The following is an 11,050-nucleotide window of genomic DNA, read 5'->3' as shown; positions in this document are numbered from 1 at the left end:
ATTAATCAACAAAATAGCTTAGCTTTCATTATGAATTTTAAAGTGTATTTTAGTTTACTTTTATTTTAGCTTGTATTTTAATTCTTAGCTTGTATTTTAATTCTTATGATGATATGATGATATGGGTTGTGTTTATGTTGGCCAATAACTTAGAAATCCGGTAAGTTATGTATTTGCTATGTAAAAAATCCACATTTTTTTTAAAGGCAAGGCCCCAAAATTTACATTATTTTAATGTGTATGTATTGTGCTCTTGTAAAAGATAGAAAGAGTGAGGTTAACATATTCTAAATCACCAAAGCACTAGGTTTAACTAATGAAATGAATGATATAAAAATTGTATTTTCAGAACCCCTGAAGTTGAAAAATTGTTATATAACTAATATTAATATTAGTTTAGGAAAGATACAGACTGCGCCTTTTGAGGTTGAATCTACTACATATTTTTAAGTTTCGATAATGATTTCTATGCAAGATTTTGTGACATTGTAAGTTTAATTACTTTTTTATTTGAGTTGCAGGGCATCTGATTTCCCAAGGGAGTATGATGGTGCGTATGTGCAGATGAGAATGTCGTATAGCCCGGCTGCACAGTTTTTCTTGTTCTTTGTTCAATGGTCCGACTGTCACCTTGCAGGTGCTCTTGGACTCTTGAGGATCCTTATTTTTCAGGTCAAAATTGAAACGTATTTGAGTGTAATCGTGTATTAATTATGATGTCCATTTAATGAAGTTTTTAGTTTTTGGGTACTACAGGTTTATGCAGATGGCACCACCACCATGACCACACATGAAAGGAAGGCAAGCATAAGGGAATTCTATGGTATGATCCAAAGTATCAAACATTTTTTACTTTATTATTTTATTTAATTATTTCAAACATCAACTCTAATCCTTTTATATTTTGGTCTTCGTTAATCTTATAAAACGTAGTAAATTAGAGTTAAGTACGGCATAAACGGTTCATTGCTCTTAATTATGCATAGTTATTGTTATATTTTGTCCCATTTGACTTTTCAAAGTTTTCCATTTTAAATTTTAAAGTGAAAGTTGTACAAGACAGACTCACAAAGTAAAAACACGGAGGAAGCAAATGGCTAGTTCTATTTCTTAAGTGATACACAAATTTATAAAGAATTGAAAAGATTGCCTGTTAGTTGAGAAAAGTGAAAAAATTGATTTATCAACTATTTTCTTACTTTTTCTTGACCCACCTCTTTTGACGGTTAGTAGTTGCTAAGTTTTCTTTCTTTTCTTTTCTTTTTTTTTTTTTTTTTTGGGAAAAGCCGAGACTATTAGAAGGCTGGTTTCTTCTCGATTATTTTAGTACTTAATACTTACTAATATATAGGATTGATGTGATGGATAGGTACGATATATCCATCTTTAATGCAACTTCAAAGTGGAGTGACTGATTCGGAAGAGAGAAAACAGAAGAAGGTATGCATGGAGAGGTATAAGAAAAGAGAAGATGAAGATTGCAATCGTTGTTCCGATGTTGACATCGAGAGGGAAGAAGAATGTGGTATTTGTATGGAGATGAATAGCAAACTCGTGTTACCCAAATGTAACCATTCCATGTGCTCAAACTGCTACAATGACTGGTATGCATTGCTTCTTTATCTCTAGTCGTTTAATTCATCTTTTCTTTAGTATGTTTGGTGTCTGTAAATCCCAATTTCTCATATAAAATTGAAACTGATTTGGTCTGTGAGGTTCTTAATATAAAAATACAAAATAAAAACTTGTTATTGTAGTGCATTTTGTAAACAATTTGATAATCACCAAAACGGTGAAAAGTTGTATAATATGTTAGGTAAAGGATGTGGCATATCTGTTATAGTTTAATTTTATTACCTTCAAAATCTAGAAATGTGAATGATATAGTCCAATTGATTGGTGATCAATGATTATAAGCTAGTGAGTATATGATACAGTTGTGTATAATCATTATTATGTATAGAACCTGTTAATCATGGTAACATGAGAAAAAAGTTGTATTTCATTTATTTATCAACTTATTATACGGTCTAAATGCGTTAAAGAAAATCTAGGTTGTGAATTTTGAGCCTCGTGTAAGCCCATTGTTCTTTTTTTTCCAGAGATTATCTGGTTTAATTTGGTTGATATGGTGTCTCAGTGTGTAGTATTGGTGTTCGAAATCACGTTTTTACACGTAGATATTCTTGAAAAGTTATGAAAAAACATTATATGTTTGTGGGTCAACCCTGCCCGGCCTATTTCGACCCTTACCTAAAATTTAGGATTTTGATATGTTACCTGTATTAACCTGTTTCCCAACTTACCCTTATGTTTTGTTATTCATAAAGAGAGTTGAAAGAAAGATTAAGTAAATATTTTTAGGGAATGGGTTGTGAAATCTAGTCTGCTGATCTTTATTAAGATAAAGTAAATATTTCTTGGAAATAAGTGTTTTCTACCATTTTTGGTAATTAAGTGTGTTGATCATAATGAGGATGATAAACTAAGGATTATTTTGATTATTTGTGTCTTGTAGACATATTGTCTAATGGTACACAATTTATGTGGCAGGCGTACAAGATCACTATCATGTCCATTTTGCCGAGTCAGCCTAAAGAGAGTTGACTCGAGTGAACTTTGGGTGTACGTTGACTATAAAGAAGCGGTGGACATGGCGACAATAACTAGAGAAAATATGAAAAGATTCTTCATGTACATAGACAAGCTGCCCCTTGTTATACCTGACTCAAATTTTGACACATATGATTCGCATTTAATGTAAACCAATGCGTTCGTTCGTACTAATTTACATACTACCTCCGTCGGCAAATGAAGAAAAACCCGTAAGTCATATGGGTCAGTTTGTTCAGGTTTTTAGGAAGTGGTTTGTTTTTTTTTCGGTTGTTTTTTAGATGAACCCGGCCCGAGTTTGTTGTGGGCACGGGGTTAAAGATGAAATAGTTTAGTTGCAACATAAAAAAGGTTGTTGTGGTAACTGTATGTAGTAAATATATGTATATGCTTGAATGCTAAAAATGTCTATTCCCCATGTGCTTACTTTACACCCATTAGAGGTAATGAATTAAATCTTACTCTTTTGATACAAATCGTATTTATGTATTCAAGGTTGCAAAAATCGCTATTCAGGGAGTATTCGGCAACTCGGAGAATTGACCAAATTTGACTTTGACCTACTTTGGTTGACCTTTGACCAATTTTAACTGATTTTTTTAAGGGTGTGTTTGTTACCTCTTAATTGAATGGTTTGACAATCGTTCGGCATTCAGCGCGTTTTTTTTTTATATCTGAATCATTCAGCGATATACGATTCCAGTATTTAGTGTTAAATCATTCAGAGTTGAAACTCTTTTAACCATTAAGCACGTAAGTTTTTTGCAATATCCTCCTAAAGTCATAACTCATATCTAAACATTTACAAACAAGTATATTGAATTTTTTATTCGTGTGAAACGTTAATACTCAGTAAGGTAATTTTATCTTTTTTATAACGTTTATTCAAAATGATTATCAAACAACTTATTTTTATTTAAAATCAAGTTTATTCAGAGACTTCGAGTCTTTCAAATTATGAACTATTCAGCGCTAAATCATTCAGTTTTATCAAACGCACCGCCCAAGTAATCCCGAGTTTAGACCAAGTTTTGACCAGTTTTCATTTGAGTTTTCCTAAGTTTTGGCCGGTTTGACCGAGAAGTAATTCTGAATTCTGCAACACTGTATTTATCGATGGCTTGATCCAGTTCAAATAAGACAAAGGAAAACGTAGAACAAAACCGACATCGTTCAAAATTGTGCATGTAAATTATGAGATTTACAGAGTAAAAGGGTTATATTATTTTAGTAAAAGGTGAAAACATGAAGTTAACAATCAAAAATATAGATTTGGTTATACAGAAACAGAAGGTTGAATGCATTATGCTATCTTTGACTACTGAGAAAGTCTTTCATTTGTGCAAAGTTTTCAGATTTAACAATAAGCCGCATCTTCTTCGAGTCTTCCCACATCAAACTACTGTATTCTCTTGCAAAGTCGCAAGCCGCTTCAAACACATCCTACATTTTACAATACCATGCAATCAGAGGGGGAAAACACAAAACGTTTACTTAAACTATTTATACGGTTTGTGTTTTTTTTTTTGGTTACCCGTGATGGGAAATCATCAATGAAATGAGCAGGTGTCATCTCTACCCTATTCAGATCTGATTCCCACAGCCTAATCTGTATTCAATCAAGATTAATTAGCATATACATAGCAATTAGTAAATGTACATACCATATGGCAAGGATACACAATTTTAAGCAGATGATTAGAGGAACCTGATCGGTGACATTTTCTGGTACAGATGGCACTCTTTCTGCAACACGAGGATGAGCATTCTGCTGGAGAAATGATATTATCTGCAAATCCACAAGGATGATATATTAAACAAGACAACATCTGGAGTTTTTTTTTTTTTGGATATAAAACTTGTAATGATAAAACATTAATTAATATATATAGCAATGATGCAACTTAAGAATAAGAATTTAGTAATCTATGTAACAGAGAAATGCAAGAACCCATTATCTTTTTTCAGTAGTTAGCACGGTAGAGGAAAAGAAAAAAAAAAAAAAAAAAAAAAAAACTAAAGTTGCAAATATTATCAAGAAAAAAGTGGAAACTTGCCTGATCTGCTGTAATGCCATTTGAAAAGGCTTTATATAGATTCTCTTTTGTAATGGATCCAACAATAAGGTTAGGAAGTTGATATTCTATCCTGCATTATCATAACACAATATGAGTAATGAAAGAGCATTAGATAATACTGTTCATCGTTATGAAATTTAACCTGTCTCGTCTCACACATGGCTAGTTTTCAGGATAAATAATGATTTGTCTTTATAAAAGTTTCTAGATACTACTGCCCATCATTACTTTTTTATTAACTTCTGAATTTAGATATTAAGTTCAGCGACATTTATTGTTAAGTAATCTCTAAAATGTTCAATAAACCTTGTCTGACTCTAGTACCTGGCATGGAATTCAGGAATTGTACAACTCTAGAGTATACCTATGTTTACTTCAAACATAATAATATGAACTTGCATATACAAAGTTATAGTAGTTTTTATCAAATAGAACACGCAGAAAACATAAACAAATAGATCTTTAAATACCTTGCAAAGAGTTTTAAGATTTCACAGTGTAACTTAGATGTTGAGTATGCATAGAGCCTGAAATTTGTTTCCACAACAACATATCCCTGTAACAAAGCATAAAGTCAGCTGCCTACAATTCTAAAATTCTCAATCTTTATGTAGAATATATAACGTACTCATTCATATTTCTTTGTTCAAACCCTCAAAAGGTGAGAACTTTTTATTATAATGATAAATAAACTTGTACAAATCGGGTTAGGTTACCTGTTTCCTTGATGATGCATCCGACAAGCTAATTGAGAGATTGGTAGCCAACTTGGTTGGAATGAACCAACTATCTTTCCTGCCCTAAAAAGCATATATAACAACGACATTCAACAAAAGTTTTGAGGGTATACGATAAGAAACTATATCAACACACAGCAGAACGTAGCACCTAACCTGCTGGAGTTTGATGAGGCCCAAGTCTGCAAGGTCCTTAACTGTTGTCCTTTGTAAATCACTTAGAGTGTTCATATTATATGCCTATGCACATATTAACGTATTCAACTCCTCATATGGTACAATAAGAAGAAGGCCCCACTCCATAGATTAAATAAAATAAATACATTAATTGATAAATTTGATACCTCGCCAGTAACATGAAAACTAAGTTCCAGCAGAAATGAGATAAGATCAGCTGAATCCACACCTCTATCCTGTTCATATAGCAAACAAGAAACACACATTTATCTACATCATACAGTAGAAACACACTGTAAAAAAAAAAAATATTCCAAAAGTAACATCATCGATAAACACAGTAGACGACTGCTGCAATTCTTATATGTTTGATAGGATAGGAAGTCTCATAATGAATACCTCAGAGTTACTTATATATTCCCTGATGATATACCAAAGTTGTGCATTGGTATCCATTAGCTGTAGGAAAAAAAAGGACATCATTTTAATGAAATACAGAGTATGCAACACAACATGATAACGACTATATATCATTCATACTAGGAACTGGAAGCCACTTTCTGTAAGTCGAGGCCCTTCTCTCTCTCTGCGCAAAAGTGAATCTATATGTGAGAATATATAGGTTATAGACTTATAGTTATATATAGATAAAAGCATTTAATATGTATAGGTATAATAATCTTATACGTACCTCTGACTTAAAAGTCCTCGTTGGAAGACTTTCATCATAGAAGGGCTTATGCTCTTTGTTGTAACCTCAGCTTCGGCAGAGCTTATGAGATGCAGCAAGAAACACTAGATTGCCAAAATAGTAAGTCATGAAAGAAAATACATTGAAGCTGCAATCTGATTAAGAGTAGAAACGAAAATACGTTGTTCACGAACATAGTGGTAAAAGGTCTTGGAACTAACTACTTAACTAATGGGACATAAATATGGATTATATAAGAAATATGGATCGGTTTAATACCTCCCATTGTTGAGCAGCATAGATGTTTAGGTCCTCTATACTTGGAAGCCTTACTGTTATATTCGCAGCCATTGGTTCTCTTGGTAAGACCCCACTACAAAAGCCATTTACATAGTTACATACATAGAAATAACAGCTTTTCTGGTTAGCAATCACCATTACGACATGTAAGGACAATATAATACTACAAGTTACCGAACGCTTCAATTAGCAAGATCACGCAACAAGTAGACACACAAAAAAGAACCAACGGTTGTATACATTACTTACCCACGAACAATATGCTCTCGAAGGTTCATCTGAAACTTTCGGTTCAACCTATACGTAACGTCCTTCTTCCTGCAGACACAGCTCAGACACTCAGTAAATACACTATACTATAACTTAAAAAGGTTTCACGATGTTGAATAGTAAACGGACACGCAGTAATGTTAACCATAATTCCATAAGTATAGATACAAATCTGAAAGTTTAGTTTAACTGTTATGTTATGAAGACAATTAAAAAAGTAGAAGGATTTCCTGTTCGGGCTACCCGGGAGGACGAGTAATCCGACCCCTTACTCTGTCCGCAGCCCAGCAGGATTACTCTCTGGCCGTCTCCAACCCTTCCCTGACCACCACAAAATATTCGTCCTAGACCGGATTCAAACTTGAGACCTCTTGCAAGGAACTCAAGGCCCCACCCACAACGACTGGGCTATTTTGTGATGGTTTTTATGAACACAACTGATGTATCAAATGTCTAAATATAACACCATGAGTTGAACATTTACCTATCAACAGTTTCAGTAAATATTCTCAACTGAATGAGTCTATCAATGGCAACCCTATGCTTCGTAGCACCATCAGCAAGAACCCACTCGAGCAATGAACTGGCTGTCACAGGATCATCCATGTATAACAACTGGAGAACGTACTTCTTCGCCAATGGAGGCAAAGACCTGAGCAAACAACAAGACTTTATTTACACTATTTAAACTGTCAAATATCTAAACGTGGTCTATCGGTTCAAATAGCTATAATTCAGTCATACTTACCAGTTTTTAGATATGTTTCTCATTAGTAACTATAATGTTTAACCTAAATTATCAGTTTTCACTCTGAGAACCTGCAACAAACATATAGGTGTACATGCCACCAAGTTTATGGTAATACTGTTTTCTCAAAATTAAAGAAATCCACGCCCACCCCCGCCCCTCCCCCACCCCGCACAAACGCAGTGGGGAACATGGATTTTTTTTTACCGGGGGCGAATTTTTTTTTTTTAAACGTAGGTTTTTGGGGAAAATATGGAGTCTTTTGGGCAAAATGTGAAGGCTTTGGGGGCAAAAAAGTATCCACTGTGGGCAAAATCGAAAAATTCCAAAATTTTTGCACTAAAAATTACAAATTCACTGGGGCAGGTGCCCCCTTAACCCTACATAGTTTCGCCAGTGCACATACACATACACATAAAACTTAATCGAATGATTTAATACAATTATAGACGTATATGTGAACTGTATGATAGCAATTAAAGGTTGATAGAGAGAGGGAGAGATGGAAAAGGGACCTGAGAATAGCTTCACAAATGAAGGCATTTTCGTAGAGTTTGTCGAGTTTCATGGCAGGTAATGAAGCTACCATATCCATGAAATTCTTGGCTATAATCCTCACTTGCGGCATCTTGTAAAATCAATGCTAATCGAATCTCGATTGCGTCTCTTTAAGAGACTGAATTTGGTTGGTGATTGTGATGATGGAGGAGTTAGTGTGATTGAATTCCAAAATTAGGTTTTGGGGGTGAGCGTTACCGTATAAGACCATAGATAATAGATAATGGTGACAGTACTTTTTGTGTAAAAACTGTCGTAGAGTTGTACTTTTGGGAAAAACTGGTCCATGACATTTTGGGGGAGTTGTAATGAGGGGCTTTTGTAAGGGCGTTTGTGGGTGATGTGTCAAAATATGATTGGAGGTTGGGTTAAAAAGTGGTGAAAAAAGTAAAAAAAAATTAAAAACAAAAAACAAAAAATCACAAACGCACATTTTTATGCCCGTGTTAGTTTGACAAACGCCCCAACACAAACGCCCCATTCCGGGCGTTTGTGGGGCGTTTGTGGGCGGATTCAAGGCAACAAACGCTGCAATATCTGTGGTCTAAGAAGTTGCGCTATACAATAAGTTCCTTGATCCCCTTTTACTAGAAAAAAACATATAGAGAAAAAAAAAGATAAAATTTCATTCCTCGTCTCTGAACTTTACATCGATTTTGACTTCATGTCCTTTTTCTTTTTTTTTTTTGTGCATTTCTCGTCCCTAAACTATCAAAAGAGTACATTCCTCGTCCCCCGTCTACTTTCTGTCAATTTCAGCCGTTAAGTCAAGCATGTGCAAAATATGTGAGGGTAATTTAGTCTTTCTTCCTCTTTGTTCCCTTTACCCCTTCCTTATCTACTTAACTTCTCCCTAATTCATCCCTAAAAAAATATAAACCCTAATTTCCAATCAAGAAACCAAATCAATTAACCAACACCCTTTATTAAATCAGTAACACAAACACAATTCATTACAGGATTACACTTTCCGATCTTCATTATAGATTATTCAAAATCAGATTACAATATTAAAAAAAAAAGCATCAAATTCATTTTCATATCTGAATTTCAACAAATCATATTAATATTCAAGTTACTGTACGAACGAGTTCATGGAGGAAAATTACATTAATCATTCAATGATGATTCTTATTACAATTTGAGCTGTGATAAGTGATCTAAATCAGAATCCTAATGTTCGTACATCATTGATTCTATACAACATCAACAGATTCTTCATCAACTTGTTCGAGTTCTTCATTAACCGAAACGATAACCGATTTGAGCTCCGGATTAATTCGTGATGATTTGAGCAAATGTAAAAGTGCAGATCTGTTTCAATTCATCAAGTGATCGTGTTCGAAAATTTACAGATCCTAATTCGAATTATCGAGTTCGAATTTCGAGGTCAAAGTTTGTATTCAAAAGTCAACAGAAATTTCATTGCTCAAATTCGGATGATATATGTCGATTCAGATCATGTTGATAATTTTCGAGTGTTTAGGGATGGATTTGAAACACTTTTCATCAAGGTATCATAAGCTAACACATCTCAGATTTCGATTTTAATTTCGAGGTTCTTCATGAAGAAGACGCTACTGTACATCGATTGAATCAGATATTTGTTACTGTTTGGATGTTAATTTCTTCATATAAAGCTTAATCGCTGCTATTAGATGTTACTGGTACTTATGTGTATTATTCTATGAATATTAATATTAATGATAGGGAATGGATTAAGCTTTGAGACTTGCACAACTTTTGTATGATTGATTCGCTGGTAACTACCATATTTATCAAATAACATCTGCTCTTATTAATATCTAGTAACTTTTTTATTTTTTAAGTTTGTAAGTAGAAAATTAGTAGAAAACATAATGCGTTTCATGGGATTCATTATATAAATCTACTGAATTAATCAATGTCAAACTAGGGTTTTTAATTTGGGAATGATAAACATGAGATGATGAGGATGAGGGTGAAAAAATAAGTTAAATAATAAAGAAAAGAAATAAAATAAAAAGACCAAATTACCCTCACATGTTTTGCACATGCTTGACTTAACGGCTGAAATTGACAGAAAGTAGACGGGGGGACGAGGGATGTACTCTTTTGATAGTTTAGGGACGAGGAATGCACAAAAAAAGAAAAAGGACAGGGAGTCAAAATCGATGTAAAGTTCAGGGACGAGGAATGAAATTTTGTCAAAAATAAACTTTAAACTATAAACCGTAAAAGTGAAAAAACAAAATTTACAATAACGGAGAAATTTTTTAAACCGTGTATTTTTTTTTTCCGTGTTACTATTAATATGAGACGTTGGAACAGATTCAAAAATCAACAAGTAAATGGATACAAAAAGAAATCTAAAACCTAGCTAAAACAAATGACAAAAAATACTAACCTAAATCAAAATTCTATGCGACATGATAAAACACAAATGAATAGAAATGTAAATACATATCTAACAAACTAACAATGAAAACCTCTGTAACAGTTGCACTAAAAATATACTAACAAAATACATATACAATAACCGCGAAGCGGTCACAACAACAAATAAACACCATCAAAAGCGGCTTAGCACCACGAGCCGTCCCAAGATGAGCTCAAACATAAAAATACCTACTACTCTCCCGGATTTGAAACATATCTCTAACTGGGAGATCATCGCATGGTCCAAACTTGAAGAGTTCACGAAAATTAAAGGACCCGCAAACAAACCTATAGCTGCGCTCAACCCAAAACCACCACAGACCCCACAACCACCACCATCTCATCCGGTTTCACACCCCCCAAAATGGACCAGGGTAATTGTGACCAATCATATCATAACACAGTTGTATAAACGAGAACGACTCTATATGAGACTTTTTAAATAAAACCTTTGTTAATA

General features: G+C 33.8%; 2 protein-coding genes across 2 annotated transcripts in view; one reads left to right on the top strand and one right to left on the bottom strand.

Annotated features, from left to right (window-relative positions):
* Window positions 1-3,051, top strand: part of LOC139862457 (E3 ubiquitin-protein ligase AIRP2-like) — a 3,624-nt gene extending 573 nt beyond the window's left edge. The window contains exons 2-5 of the mRNA XM_071851062.1: window positions 522-672; window positions 757-823; window positions 1,370-1,604; window positions 2,554-3,051. Coding sequence (XP_071707163.1) covers window positions 522-672; window positions 757-823; window positions 1,370-1,604; window positions 2,554-2,764 — 664 coding nt within the window. The 3' untranslated portion in view covers window positions 2,765-3,051. The remainder of the gene's footprint in view (window positions 1-521; window positions 673-756; window positions 824-1,369; window positions 1,605-2,553) is intronic.
* A 731-nt stretch (window positions 3,052-3,782) lies between these two features.
* LOC139861839 (general transcription and DNA repair factor IIH subunit TFB2-like) lies at window positions 3,783-8,272 on the bottom strand. Its single transcript, XM_071850362.1, has 15 exons — window positions 8,130-8,272; window positions 7,351-7,518; window positions 6,846-6,914; window positions 6,576-6,669; window positions 6,297-6,400; window positions 6,146-6,191; window positions 6,005-6,064; window positions 5,773-5,841; window positions 5,585-5,668; window positions 5,408-5,491; window positions 5,162-5,247; window positions 4,671-4,761; window positions 4,322-4,402; window positions 4,148-4,222; window positions 3,783-4,056 (listed from the first exon to the last, which is right to left on the bottom strand). The coding sequence occupies exons 1-15, from the start codon at window positions 8,240-8,242 to the stop codon at window positions 3,922-3,924; spliced, it is 1,359 nt and encodes a 452-aa protein (XP_071706463.1). The 5' UTR covers window positions 8,243-8,272; the 3' UTR covers window positions 3,783-3,921.
* Window positions 8,273-11,050: the final 2,778 nt, after the last annotated feature.

The sequence above is a fragment of the Rutidosis leptorrhynchoides genome, chromosome 8 (assembly GCF_046630445.1).
Source record: "Rutidosis leptorrhynchoides isolate AG116_Rl617_1_P2 chromosome 8, CSIRO_AGI_Rlap_v1, whole genome shotgun sequence".
NCBI classification, from domain to species: Eukaryota; Viridiplantae; Streptophyta; class Magnoliopsida; order Asterales; family Asteraceae; genus Rutidosis; species Rutidosis leptorrhynchoides.
This window is presented reverse-complemented; position numbering and strand designations above follow the sequence as displayed.

Coding starts and splice junctions, on each gene's coding strand:
- LOC139861839 (XM_071850362.1), bottom strand. CDS start 8,242: ATGCCGCAAGTGAGGATTATAGCCAAGAATTTCATGGATATGGTAGCT. Junction 5,842..6,004: donor AATATATAAGTAACTCTGAG/GTATTCATTATG, acceptor CTATATGAACAG/GATAGAGGTGTGGATTCAGC. Junction 4,762..5,161: donor ATCTTAAAACTCTTTGCAAG/GTATTTAAAGAT, acceptor ATGATAATGCAG/GATAGAATATCAACTTCCTA.